Source organism: Chaetodon auriga, chromosome 9 (genome assembly GCF_051107435.1).
Source record: "Chaetodon auriga isolate fChaAug3 chromosome 9, fChaAug3.hap1, whole genome shotgun sequence".
NCBI lineage: Eukaryota > Metazoa > Chordata > Actinopteri > Chaetodontiformes > Chaetodontidae > Chaetodon > Chaetodon auriga.
In genome coordinates, this window is record NC_135082.1 from 12975627 (window position 1) to 12990550 (window position 14924).

General features: G+C 42.0%; 1 protein-coding gene across 2 annotated transcripts in view; it reads left to right on the forward strand.

The window, feature by feature from the left end:
• Positions 1–14924, forward strand: part of gabrb2a (gamma-aminobutyric acid type A receptor subunit beta2a) — a 31071-nt gene that overhangs the window by 739 nt on the left and 15408 nt on the right. For both annotated transcript variants that reach the window (XM_076738501.1, XM_076738502.1), the window contains exons 3-4: positions 105–172; positions 11500–11720. In XM_076738501.1, coding sequence (XP_076594616.1) covers positions 105–172; positions 11500–11720 — 289 coding nt within the window. The remainder of the gene's footprint in view (positions 1–104; positions 173–11499; positions 11721–14924) is intronic.

Here is a 14924-nt window from a genome sequence, read left to right on the forward strand (position 1 = left end):
GAGGGGAGCAGAGAGGAACCTGAGCGCGCGTCACGAATTTGTTAAATTTACATGATGAGAGAATTATTCATATATGTTGTATTAATGCCTTCTCTCCTTCACAGGTGCGCCGGTGGCTGTGGGGATGAATATAGACATAGCCAGCATAGACATGGTCTCTGAAGTCAATATGGTAGGTGCATCTTCATGATTATTAGCCCCGCTTAATGTTGCCAATTGTGCCTGGCACGGCTGGAATACCTCTGATGTGGGCAGCTTATCATGGGTCGGTGTGAGCGATTGCATGCGAGAGAGCCGGTGGAATCCGTGCCGGGCGGAGGCATCTTGTGAATAGATTTTACTCGGGTTAATAAATAAATAAATAAATAAAATGTGAAGGCTTCCGTTCCCAAACACATCATCGCCATCCTCCTCTCAGTCTCTGCATTTGCAGCTCTGGTGTGTTGCTGCATTTGAATTCAAAACACACACTCACTGGCGCACTCGGACGCACAGCCCCGGCTGCGCGCGCGGAGAGCTGCCTCTGTGTGTGTGTGTGTGTGTGTGTGTATTCCTGACTGCTTCACGTTGTCAAGCCTCGGTGGTGTAATTTTGTTGACACGCACCCCCCCCCCCCCCCCCCCCCCCCCCCTTCATGCAGTTACCTACAAAAAGGATAAAACTCCTTCTTCTTCTTCTTCTTCTTCTTCTTCTTCTTCTTCTTCTTCAAACTGGCATCATTTTTTTTTTGTTTTTTTTGTTTTTTTTTGTTGAGGCTTTTAATTCAGCTACCAATCACATCATCACCGTCTACGTAAATGATCTTCCCCCTACTTGTCAGATGACGTAAGCAGTTTGTTAATAATACATGTCTGGTCACACAGCATATTGCAACAGGAGGAGAAAAAAAACGGCTTGAGCTCTGGTGCACAAAGATGAACGTCATGTGTGACTTAGAGAGGACAGGGGGGGAAAAGTTCAGCAGCCCATGCAAGAGCACCACCTATTGATCCGTGTGACAGACAGACAGACAGACAGACAGACAGACCGCAGCCCACAAGAAACCCACAGCAATACTTGAGTGTAGCTCCACTGCATTAAATCCACTCTCTTTCTGGTGTGGAGTAACTGGTTTGTGCTCATGTCATTTTTGATGCTTTCAGAGACAATATGAAGGGCAGTCTTAGCAGAGAATCCAGAGTGAGCGAAAAGATGATTTACAAAGCAGCCTCTCCATGGAGCAACATAATAGAGATGTTATATAAGAGGATGAAACACAAGTTTGCCAGTAGGAATGGAAGGAGACATGTTTTCTATTATTAATTGAGCCATTTTGCAGTTGATGTCTTGTTAATTTTGCCTGTCAGATGTTTTGATTGTGGCAGCCTGTCAAATCCGTGTGTCTGGTGGTCATTTTAAACTGCACCGAAGGAGTTTTTAGTACATAAATACGACAGCGTATGTAAGTTTGCTTTGGATGAGGGAAAGCACTGAATGGTCAGAGCTTTTCCTTTGATGGAAATGATTTATTTTGGTGGAGGATGCATCCAGAACGGAAGTGCCTTGGGGGTCCGGGGAGATTTGAAATAGAAACCCCTCTCTTGCTTTCGTCCTCTCTCTCTCTCTCTCTCTCTCTCTCTCTCTCTCTCTCTCTCTCTCTCTCTCTCTCTGTCCCTCTCTCTCTCTTCCTCCTCCATCCTTCCCTCCCACCACTTTGACTGGATCCCTGGCTGTGACTCTGGGCTCAGCAGCCATGTAATCCACCTCTGCCTTGCTCCAAAGGGTTATCTTACTTAAGAACTAGGCATCTATGCAAGCATTCATCTGGAAAAAAACACTGCTTCATACATCCGTGTGTGTCTGTGTGTGTAACAAGACACAAACCTGTGCACAAACAGTGAATGGCGACTGACGTCATGCAACTCCCTGTGGCTATGAGAGAGCGTTCATCTCGCTCATTTCTCGAAAAAGCTCTCCCTGCCAGATCTGCACAGGCGTCCCTCTGACACGACAGACAAATTTTGACAAAAAGTTGAACCCCCTCCCCCCCTCGTCTGACTTGTGTTCTACACGTTGATGTTACCTTGTGAAAAACCCTTCCTGAGACTTACATAACAGATCGGAGTCTTCTCCTTTCTTCACGTTTGGTACAGTAGAGGATGAGATTGATCTGAGAGAAATCAATCAAATCATGCAGCGTGATCACGAGGATGGAGTCGGTGACCTGTGCTCGGTGCGGGGCCGCTTTGATCTTCCTCATCAGGGGCAGCCGCTTTTAAGATTAAAGTGCTGAGAGGGAAAACAACACGGAGAGGCGAGGATGAAGCTGGTGGAGAACAGGGTGGGAGAGAGGTGAAGGTCACTGTGATCAGTTTCCCGTCTCCTCTAATGATATTCTACATCCTGGTGGAAGCTGAAGGAAAAGTTACTGCAGACCCCGTGTGACCACAGGAGAGCGACTTCATTAACCCCTTAACATACAGTTTCCATTTTTCCTCTACTCAAGTGGCTCTAAGATTGGAAGAATCACTCCACATTGCTCCTCATTGCAGCTACATGATGTTCAAGCTGAGGGAAATGCTTAAATCCAAGATGGCTGCACAGTTTCATCAAATGGATCTAGATCTCTGTGCAACCTTTTCTACAAAAATTTGATTTGAAGTAGTTGGTATTTTAGGTAGCGTTGGCATGCCTGCAGTGATTTGAAATAATGTGTTGGTCTGCACTGCATGAGTTTGGAATGAATCAGTGAAGTTTGGGGGGTTAAAACAAGACTCTACATGCAGCTAATCTTATAACTCTTTAGTCTAAGGCTGCAACTATCTCTAATTATTTTCCCGATCAATTGCTTTGTCAAGTGAAAATGTTCCTGGAGACAACATTCATGTCTTAAAGTGCTGTTTTGTCTGACCAAGCGTCCAAAAATCTTGATTTTCAGTTGATTATCATAAAAAACTGAGAAAACCAGACAAAAAGCATTTGAAAAGCTCTTAGTAGTGATTTGGTTTTTGCCATTTTTACTGAAAGAATCACTTAAATTATTAATCAGAGTTAAAAAGAAGAATGAAGATGAAGTGCTGAGTCAGTTTTAGGTGTCGCAAGTCCAGGGAACATGAATTTACTCACAGATATAAAAACGTTTTTCAAAGGAAGGAGAGAAGTTGTATGAAAAGCCATTTTCCAGTCAGGCACACTGGTTAAAATGTCAGCCCCACAGGGTCTTAATCAGGGTGGAAACTGTAAATCTGAAGTAGATTCTGATTTATCTGAATTTATTTTGGGGAAAACTGAACCTTTTTTTTTTTTTTCTTATAACACCAACCAAATCCACATCAGTTCCCCTTCATTCCAAATGAAGGCTGGATTTTTCACCTACAGTAGGAAAACTTGAAGGAAAATGGAGTAATTTCCTGTCAGTAGTGAAAGAATATGACCTGGCTTTGAAATCAGTGTCTGTGAGCAGGCCAGCCATCATGGCGGTGAGCAGGTTTTGGGTTGTAGACAGCTGCTCGCTCCTCTAATTAAAGATAAAAACGCCTCTGGTGGAGAATGAACTCTGCATTTTGGTCGGGGCTGATTGAAGCCAGTGTGGCATTTTTCTTCTACGCTGACATGAAGGGCATGATGGCTGTTGAGATGGTGTTTGAGTATGAAGTGGGATTTGTAGTTTTGCCGCTCCTCCCTCTATGTGTTGTGCACATGTAAGAGGTTGGTTTCACGTGTGTCATAGTGCCATGGTCATTTTTCTTTTTGTGCATTCCCGTGTGATCCACAGCGATGGCCTGTTGAGGCTCAAAGGTCGGCCGTGTTGTCGGGCAATAAAAATGTGCAGGTCAGTCAGCGCCGAGGTAGCAGCCTCGCCTGCATGACATTACAAATGTGCTATTTTGAGAGGGAAGTGTCCTCCGAGTCCGAGGTGTGACCACACATCCTCGCTGGGTGGGCTTTGCTGACTCACTGGGGTTAGTGCAAAATATGGCACAAATATGATATCATGGCTGAGACCCCCCCCCCCCCCATCCCGCCATTCCACCATCCCACCATCCCCTTTATCTCTGTCTGCTCAGTGCAGGCATCTTGCTCCATCACTCATCTCCCTCACTTAGCAGCTGAAATTGCATTTGCATAATGCTGTTTGTTTTTGCTGAAATCACAGATCCAGGAACCGAACCCCGGTTACGGTGCATTAAAAAGTGTTCTGCACATAGCCAGTGCAGCTGATTAAATACGAGTCGAGTCTGTTGTCTCAGCAATGCATCAGTGCTGCATAATAACATCTTCAGCGTACATCCATATGTTGAGTATAGCCACAGTATGCACTCCGAGGCTGGAGTGAAGCAAATGAGTATTTTCACTCCTCGTCTTCTCTTCATCACGCTTGTTAATTACATGTAAAATACCTGAGGTTGGTGGTTGTTAAGAGGCACTGCCTGTACTATAATACTGTTCTCTGAATGTTAATTAGCTGGCTGTGAATTAAAAGATTTAAACAAACCAGCTGTGGTGGCTTCTGGGATGGAGGAATTAGTGGGGCGTGAGCGTTGCCTTTATTACGATCATTATCCTGATGAGCGCCGCTTTCTTTACATGAGTAAGGGGATCTGGCCGTCAGATAATGGGGGGGGGGCGAAGACCAGAGGGAAGACGTCGCGAGCCCACATCCGCGCGAGAGACGCAGCTTCTTGTGCCTGTGAATTAGCAACCATTTTGATCTTGTTTGTCCAAACTGATCCTGTTCCATTTTATTTTCAGCTTGTGGAAAATAAGCTTGTGTTATTTTTACTCAGTGTTGCCATGACAACGCAGCCCTTTTTGGTGGATCCAGGGAAGTCAAGGAAAAGCAAATAAGGCCTCTTTTTCGAGGGACTTTTTCAAGGTTTGAGACGTTTGTGATCCAGGTGAAGGTTGTCTTTGAAGAGAGGCCAGATTTTTTTTTTTGGGTGCTTTTGCATTTTGTTGATATTTTTTTTTTCCCCATAAATGCTAATAATACAAGAAATTCCCCCAAGTGTTCATGGTTGCAATATCTTAAATAGGACTGCCAATAATGGTAGATTTTTCTTTCAATTAATGGATTCATCTTTGACTCTATAAAATATCTGAAAATAGTGAGAAACGCACATCACAGTTCACCACAGACATGTTCACACTGCTTGTTTTGTCCAACCTCTCAAATCCAAAGATATTCATCTTACTCACATTTAAACGGGAGAAAAGCAGAAAATTCTCACATTGCAGAGGCTGGATCCTGCACATGTTTGCCATCTTTGCATGATAAATGGCTGGAACAATTACTTGATTATCGGAATTGCTGCATGTTAATCAGACAGTCAGTGATTGGAGTAAGTAATCAGCTCTCATCTGAAATGTTACAGAATCTTAACTCCGTGTCGCTTTCTTCTCTGGCTTTTCTCAAGTTGCTTCAACAATATGAATCAGAACTGCAGTTCATGCACATTTTTATACAGATATATTCACATTTTTTTGAACATTTAAATACAGGACAGATTCAGTCTCTTTGTTCATCCGGTGCGGCTTTGATTCTGCCTGCTCTGTTTGCTCTGCTGAGCTTTCCTAAAAGCTTAAGACAGGAATGCAGGTTGTCCAGAACAATGTCATTAGTTATGCTGAGTGGACACATGGAGTAACAGATTAATATGGTCAGCAGCATAATTACAGCATAAGAACAACACTTAATCCTGCAGCTTTCTTACATGCACACTGGTTCTCTGTTTAATGTTTAGTCCGGTGAGACTGAGTTAATGTGACGATAGAACAGAGGAGAGCCTGAGCTTTAAAAAAAAAAAAAAAAAAAAGCATAATTACAGCAGATTTGAAAGTGAAACCTGATTAGCAAAGGTTTTAATACACACAATGTATCAATACTTAGGTTAAAATGTGCCAAAAAATATGTCTATCTTAAGCAGTTAGTGTCATATTTTTAAATGAATACTTGAATTTTTGGTAAATTACAGTTGATTTGCTTTCTACAGTTATAAATCTAATGGTGGCGTTCTGACATGTGTTTCCTCTAATGCGCCAATCAAAAACAATCAGATTCAATGTAATGAAAAAGTATTCCTATTTTTACCGTGCTGGTTCGTTGTTTGCTTTAATTACCAACACTTACCCTTGCAGAGTTGCACTGCAAGAACGAGGTTACGCCAAGTTTAAACTGCTCGTAATATTCTTTCATAATGGCCAGAGCGGGAACAAAAAAGCTGCGTGTCTCAAAACTTGTGTTAGCCAGCTCCATTAAAAGCATTTACTGTGCTGATGACTCCCTTAATGATTCTGTCAGGCACTTTCTCCACTGAAGCTAAGTAGCTGAAAAATGACCCATTGGAAAGAAAGTCATAAAGGCGTCCATGTTGTCACTTGCCTCAGGGTGTGAATGGCCTGCAACTCATTCAGAAAGCGTTAACTCCCCGTTGACCCCTAATAGTTAACTTGAAGCCTGAACTTAACCGGACACGGAGAGCACAACAAATGAATAAAGTCAGCTTGACCAGTTGATGTGCAGTGGCATCTCCTCCAGCCTGTAGATGGGAAGCAAGCAGACAAGAGGCTGTGATGTCTGCAGACGAGCTTGTTATTGCCCAAACGTCCCGTCGTCTCCTCGTAGCTGTGCACAGTAGACATTGTTATTATCAGCAGATTCTTCTGTGCTTCTGCTGGAGCCCTCTGCAGCAGGACACAGCAGAGGAGAGCGTTAGCATTACGGTGGATGTCCGTCTGCTCCCGTAAAGCTGCAGAGGAGGGAGAAAAGCTCACATCCCAACTGTCACACCAACAGTTCATGGATGGAGATGTGTTTTTTAAGCCTTGTGTTTTGTTGAAATCGGCTTTATTTTCTCATTTTTTTTAGGGTCCCACAGACCACAGTTCTGTACGTGTAAAAAAGAACCTTTTTTCCTTAAAATAATGTTTTTTTTTTCTTCTGACCTTATTAAAACCCAGCATGAAAAACAGTTTTGGAGTGGTAACACTGCTCTTTGTAACAAAGTGTTTTATTTTACACATATTTCCTAATAGAAAAAGGAATAGAAAAAAATGCCATAAAATTGATGCTTAACACACATACATTCATTTTGTGTGACAAAAAGTTGGGGCCCCCAAACAGGTCCTTCTCTCTGTTAGATGAGCAAAGTGTTAAAAGACTACAGTAACACCATAGATAAATCAAAGATAACATTTTCTGCAGCAAACAGTTTAAAATCATGTTTACAAGCAACGTTCATAAAATTAGGAAAAAGAAGTATCAAGCGATAAAACAATGTCAAATATTTTAAGGTCTCCAGAACCCCAAAAATAACATTTGGGGATTAAAGAAGACAAATTAAAAAAAATAAAAATAAAAATAAAAAAAATAAAAAATCTGGTAGAGAGAATAAGAAATGACTAAAAATGAAAACGAGGGCGACTGTGGTGGTGGACACATCTTTTCATAAACAACAAACCTAAAATAAGCACATAAATGGCGCTGCAGAGAAGAGGTGAACGCATAAACATGAGCGGTTTCTTCAAATCTAAACCCACAAACAGAGCAGTATGCATTGTGTGGAGCTCGTCTGTCGGCAGCTCCCTCCCATGTCGGTTGTGACAGCTGATGTAGTTGTAATGGAGGTCTTGTAACAACTGTAGCCTGTCAGATTTCTCAGGGAAACACAAATGTACTCCTTGTCACTCTGTCAGATTCTTAATGGGGGTTTGTTAGCCCAGAAACATATCTGTAGTGAGACACTGTCACTGTGCAACCAGCCTTGATGTTTTTTAAGTTAGCCGGGCCTTGTTTGTATCTTCATCCTGTTTATATATTCAGTGCTGTCATGATTTTTTTCTTTTTTCTTTTTAATGTTGGTGCTCTCCACAAGATGTCTCCCTCACTGATGCTCACTGTGTGATGTTAATAGGGCTTCTGAGGAGTGCTTGTGACAAGGAGACTGAAGGTCGCTTTGGAGACCGACACTCCAGCATGGGATGGTCTGTCTCTCACTTTTTTCATTTATTTATTTATTTTTGGCTTTTTTTGGATGCTGCACGCTGCAAAATCCTCTGCACCTGCTCCTCCTTCCCCATCTTTTGTGTGCGGAGGAAGAGACTCTTAACCGGTTAAATGTCTTTTTTTATTGCTCAGAAATCATTTTTTTTGGGTCCAGGAGACAAAATGCTGAAACAAGAAAGACGCCTTTTACTGTGACTTCATATTTTGTGTTAAAAAATGCTTTGATTGGGTTTTTTTTTTTTTTGTTTTTTAGCAGCAGCTGTTTTGCTTGATATTGTGACATGACTACAATACATGCAGTTACATGCATTTTTTTAGTGCTTGAAGATGGACATGCAGATGTTCAGGATTTTACTCTGTTTGCATGTTTTTCCTGCTTTGTGTTTCTGCACAGCACCAGAATAGCACAACACCTTTCCCTTGTCACAGTACGAAATGCCCTCCCCGGCAGTACAGTAGTTTACATTGCAGATTTCTTTGAACAATAACTTGGACTGTAGTGAGAGAGAGAGAGAGAGACAGGGGAGGCAGCTGTATTTTGTGTCCCTCTCTGAGCTCAAGTGATGTCCGAGCGGAGGTAAGCAGCACCATCTGTGAAGCCATAACTACGCTGCCATTTTACAGCACAGCCAGGAGGCAGCGTGCAGGCCCAGGTGTTCTCTGTGCATCTCTATACTCTTAACCCCCCCCCCCCCAAACATAGACAATGACACACTGCACACACAAATGCACACAAATACACACACACACACACACACACAGACACAATAAAATGAGAGCAGGCATCTTGAATCCAAGCTCAATGAACTTAAGAGACACATTTGAAAAGGTTTTGTATTCAATAGACCTTTAAGAGATATTGACATGTCGCAGTAAAGCACAGGTGTAAATAGTAAAATGAATGATGGCTGAATTCCATTTAGCTGCTTCAGTTTCAGGGTCCTGTTATTGTGCATGCTGGCTCTTTGTCACACTGCCGTGGTTTACTAGGACACTTGAATAGAACAGAGCCGTCTTTAATGATATTAGTAGGCCTGACACCTGAGCTCTTCCTACTGTGTCTGCTGTGATAAAGGCCTGTTGCTGTGTCTGAAATCACTACCTATTTACTCCACAGTGCACTATATTTACTATTTAACTGTTTATTTTAGTGTGATTTTATTCACTATGTGGCACCCTCACATAATCCCCACAATACAGTGAAAAAGTAACTTTCTGCTAATGCAAAGCTCCACAACTGGTGACACCAGACAAACAGCAGTTCATAAGTGTCTGATTTTCCTTTTAATGTAAACTGTTTTTTATATAGAGAGAGCAGTGAGCAGTGAGGGATCCCTCCTCTGTTGCTCTTCCTGACATTTCCTCCATTTTTTCCTCCTATCAAAGGCGTCTTTTTGGGAGTTTTTCCTCATCCAAATCGAGGTTCTGAGAAGAGACAGATTGTACCAATTGTGAAGCCCCTTGGGGCAGTTCTGTGATTTGTGATATTGGGCTATATAAATCAAATTGACTCGCTTTGACTATTGAGTGACTGAATGAGGAAATTATTTCCGACACTGTAAGAAAAAATCCTGTTGAAATCATTAGTGGATTAACTGAGTTGTCGATCGAATTAACCACCGCAGTATTTTGATGATTAATCATGTGTAAAAGTCATTTATGAAGCAGAAACATTTTCTGGTTTTAGCTCCTCTGATGAGAGGATTTTTGCTGCTTTTCTCTGTTTTAAATCGTTGTAAATTGAATATCCTTGGGTTTTCAATTGTTTGACAAATTCTTTGCATTTTTGGCAAATTCCGGACTCTGAAAGACTTAAAGATTTCTCAATAATCCAAAAACTGTGAGCTTATTATTTGACAGTGATAAGAAAGCCACAAATTCTGCCCTCATGTGATGTACACTTTAAGAACTATGAATGCAAACATCCCTCACGCTTGTTACCGTATCCACCAAAATGTCAAAGGATGTTTCACTCCAGATAAATCCGAAAATGTGTGGAAGAACAAAAAAGAATACAGAGAGACTGTTGCTGAAAGTCTGTGACGCCATATTGCAAAAATAATTTGTGCTTTAAAACAATCACGCTGCTCAGATTGTTACCGCAGGGCTTCAGTTAATATTGTTTGCTTCGGTTTTCTAATTTAGTCAGAGAGAGGGTTACAGTATCTTCCCCTCAGACTGTTCTAGCTCCTTGTGTTGCTCCTTCATCAACAAGGCAAAGGATGGCGGTGAGGATGGGCATGTATTGCAGAGGACGCTGCCTCAGTGGGTGAAGCGTACCGAGCCTGCAGGCAGCAGCTAACGATCCCAAAGGTGATAGAGACATCCGATCGACGGGCTGATAATGAGACAGAGAGGGAGCAAGTGTGAGAGGAAGGTTCAGTGGGAACTCTTGTAAAACAGGATAAGGATGCGGCCGTCCTCGCTTGACTTTTCACTCCTGAAAAAATCAACATGGCAGCAGCTCGTGTATTTTTAGATGCCCTTTATACGCAGTGTTTGGTCGCGCACACTGCATGCAATGAATGATAAGAGTTTAAGAGCCAAAGTGGCGATTGCTTTGCGGTGTCAGTGTGGCTTGGAAAACATAGAAACACGATGATAAGTAACGATGATGGCCGCTTGGAGCAAAAGCTCAAGGGCCTCGTTTCACGGACCAAATGTTTTAATTTGTTTTCCTGCTCATCGATTGCACTGCAATACACTGCAACAGAGCAGATCCAACTGCAGTGCTGTGTTTTACTGTGGCTGTGTGGGTGTAAGTCTTTTTTTAAGAGTGAGAAGCAAAGAAAAGAGACAGAGAGCGAGACGAGGACATGCAGTTTACTGCTACATCTCCGAGCATGTGTAAAAACAAACTGTACAGTACAGACGTGTTTTCTCACTGAGGTGAAATCTGGAAAACCTTCTTCGAAATCTCAGTAGTTTAGTTGTTTCTTATGCAGAATTGGAAGCAACAACAGGGAAAAAGAGGAGACCCTAGCTGCAGAAATCTGCTGGCCATTTGCATTAGAGAGAGTGTTGTCTCTGTAGAGCAGAGAGTGGCTTCATCCGTTCAAGTGGAAGCAGATATTTTTAGCGTGAGACAATAGTCAGCCAGCTGAGAAAGTTCCCCTCTGGTTATGGTCTCAAAATTAAGTGAGGATAGTTGAATATTAACCCCCCAACCCCAGCTACCATGGCCTCTAGTACAGGCCGCGGCCTTTGGGACCACCAATGACCTTTTTGCTGACCTTCTCACTATGCACAGTCTATACAACGTGCTGTGACACATCTATGGAGTCAGATGTTGGCGTTGGATGACATTCTGTCAGGGCTTGACATGTTTCCCAGTTGAGATGATAGTGGAAATGAAACATATTCCTATGCTTAGTGTACCACCTGAAAGACTGGTTAGATGGCGTTTTGGCTTTATAGTGTAATCAACATGAGCGTTACTATTCTCACTATGAGTTAGTCTTTGATGTCCTGCTCTAGCTTCACTAAATGGACTCCCCCCCCCTTCTGTCCTCCAGGACTACACCTTGACAATGTACTTCCAGCAAGCGTGGCGGGACAAGCGTCTGTCCTACTCTGAGATCGCCTACAACCTGACTCTGGATAACCGAGTGGCGGATCAGCTGTGGGTCCCCGACACCTACTTCCTCAATGACAAGAAGTCCTTCGTTCACGGCGTCACCGTCAAGAACAGGATGATCCGTCTCCACCCCGACGGCACAGTGCTTTATGGACTCAGGTAAGCCTTTTACTGCTGCCCTTCCCAATTAGTGGATTGATTGCAATGCTTAATGAAGTAGTGTGATTGCATCAGAAGCATCGTGTCTGATTGAGCCCTTTTAATGAACTCTAATTTTGACTTTAAACTATTGTGGCTTTTCAGTTTCTTACTCAGCATGACACAACATACAGCTGGGATCTTGCAATGCAGCGGCACAGCTAAAAATAATCCAGAAACGTGAACAGTCAAATGAAGATAAAACAACCACAAACTTATTTGGAGGAAGAAAATCCAAAATTATTACCCAAACTCTGTGATGACACGATTAACAAGATTGAAAAGGAAGACAAGGCAGGTTTATTTGTGGAGCAGCTTTCAACAGCAAGTCAGCAGCAAGTCAAAGTGTTTATAGATGACATAAAAATACTTTATACCAAGGGTGCAAATATTATACTTTAGTAATGCATGCATGACTCATTATGATTTAATGCATGAATTAATTCAGAATGTATCATAAATTCCTGTTGCTCACCATTAACAAATGATCAAATCGCTATGAGCACAGTTTACATGATGAGTTCACACATAAATCATCAGTTAAGGAATGTTAATTCACAGTTTACTTCATCCATGAACTGATATGCAATCAAATCAGCTCAATTTCAGCTACATCAGACTTGATTTATGTAGCTCTAATCCTGTATTCATGTTTTTTATCTTAATATTTACATTTGAAAACGAGTTTGATTAAAAAAAAAATAAAAAATCCTCATATTCCTGTCAGAACAAGTGCTGTAACTGTAATTAAGCTCATTCGGTTGCATATCAGTTTATGTGTGAGGTGTGATTGAACATTTCTCACATGGATTAAATCATCATGAGTCATGCAGGTATATGATTTGTACTCTTATTATAAACTGCAATCAAAATGCATTAAAAAAGTGTAAAAGTAACACACAGCAGTATAAAAACACATTTTTGCTGTTTTTACCTGAAATACTGGAGAATTTGACCGCTTTCAATCTCCTTCTATTGAAATCTGTGAAGTGACCAGCTCATTGACACGTGAGGCCGGTGGCTGTGTGGGGTCACTGGTAGTCTTTTGTGGGGGGGCTCAATGGTCACAAGTCAGAATGGTTGGAAACCAGCAGCATGGATCCGAATCTGGCGAAGCTGCTACAGCCTGTCTGATCGTCTGGTTGCTCATTTCTTGCTGGAGAGTCACCACATTCGCAGATCTCAGCGCTCCCTTTGGTCAATACAACGTTCTCATGTCTGCTAGAAATTACGGCCACGGCTGACCTAAATTGTAATAAAGTGGAATTATCCTTAACCAGCTATCTATAGGAGGAGGTATATGCCTTCATGTTGTAGCCTTTCACATCCCCTGACGATCACCATTATCAATAATTGATTGGTTGTGATCAATAATAAAGCAGGGTGGCACAAACAGCCGAAGTGAGTCTGATTGTGCAAGATGGTTCAACCCCGTCTACAAGACATCTTTTTGTGGTGTTGGACTGTGATGCCTCTGAGGAGACTGCCATCCATAATTGATAACTCATAATCAATAATGTAGCAGTTCAATACAAACACTGAATCTGTATTTGTACTGATGCTGCGTATTTGACTTCACAGGCTAGCACAGCCCGTCCATCACTGTGCTGCTGCCTCCTCTGATCTGTCGCCTCCTCTTCGTGTGCGTGTGTGTGTGTGTGTGTGTGTCGCTTGTGCAAATGATCTCAGATTAGTGTCCGCGGTTAAAAGATGAGATTATTGTTGCTAATTCAAGATGTTGCAGCATTTGTCATTCTCTCTCTAGACTGAGATGCCCTTCTTGCGCAAAGACTGCTTAAAAAATTTAAGTATCTGCACTGCACCAGATTATTCATCGCTACATTTTGTTTCAACAGTCGAGAAATGTAATTTATAACGCTCTGACTCAATTATATAAGCCCAACACATATTTTTGCATAACAGCCAAAAAAGCAATGGAGGCCATGAGAGGGTTGTTGTAAATTTGAGGGTATGCGTGCAGCAGAGAGATGTGGATGTTACCTCAGATACGTTGTCCTTGTCAGTGCCGGTGCCTCCCGGCTCCTCTATTATTTGGTTCGTGGGTTTGGTCCGAGTTTTATTTGATGCTAGCAAGTCCAGACACAAGCTTCTGTCAGAGTCAGCCCGGCCAGATGCCTGCATGCTCTGAGCACACTGACACATACCTGTGGAGACGGGCCGGCTGGTTGCAACAGCAGGGCTTTAGTGGACGTGGAGGAGATGGCTAACTGAGAGGAGACTGGGAGTCCTCAGGAAAACAGGTTATGTGTGAACACACGTCCTGCCAGGGTGTCTGAGGGCATGACTGTTTGGCTATGAATTCATTTTAGCCTTTATCATCAGCGTAAAGTTCATCAGTTAATGTAAGTATTTAGATGCTTTAGTTAAGTAAAAGTAGGAACACCACAATGTAAAAATGCTTACATATTTTCTAAATTGATCATATGTCGTCATATGGCTGTAAAAAGTAGCGCAAATCATCAAATCATACATCACAATTATATTTTAGTGTATTATTTAGGTCAATATTTATAGTCACTTTCCACCACTGAAGGTCAGTTTACGTTATGTTTATTACCACCCACGTGTTGAAGCATTATCATATGTATGTATAAAACGTCCTCTGTGGCTTTTAATAAAGCTTTTTCAAGTCTGAGAACATCACCTTGATGATGTCACAGTGATGTCATCAGGGTTCAGAGGCTACACATTTATGGCAGAAAGCCTTGGGGCAACAAGTTTGAAACCATGCAGGTGTATTTCGTCCAGCAGGGAGGGTCTAATGAAAAGATGCATGATGGGAAATGTAGGAACCTTTTTTTTTTCCTGGAGACTAAAGGTCAGGATATAATGAGCTCTGCTGCTTTAGATTTGACAATTCTTTTTAAAAACGTGCCAAAATCTTTGGGGAGGTGTGAGAAGAGAGAAGAGACTATGTTGAATATTTAGCTACGAGCGAGAATTTCATCCACAACAAATACAAAAAATACTCTGATTGCAGTGTAGGAACCCTCCTTTTCTCCTCTTCCAGCTCCACACAATTTAAACCCCATGTGCACACTTCAAAACACAACCAAACTATTGATTAACAACATACAAATAATTGCTTTACATAATTGTGAAATTACAAAATAAAACAAGTGCAAAATCAATTATCCTGCATCA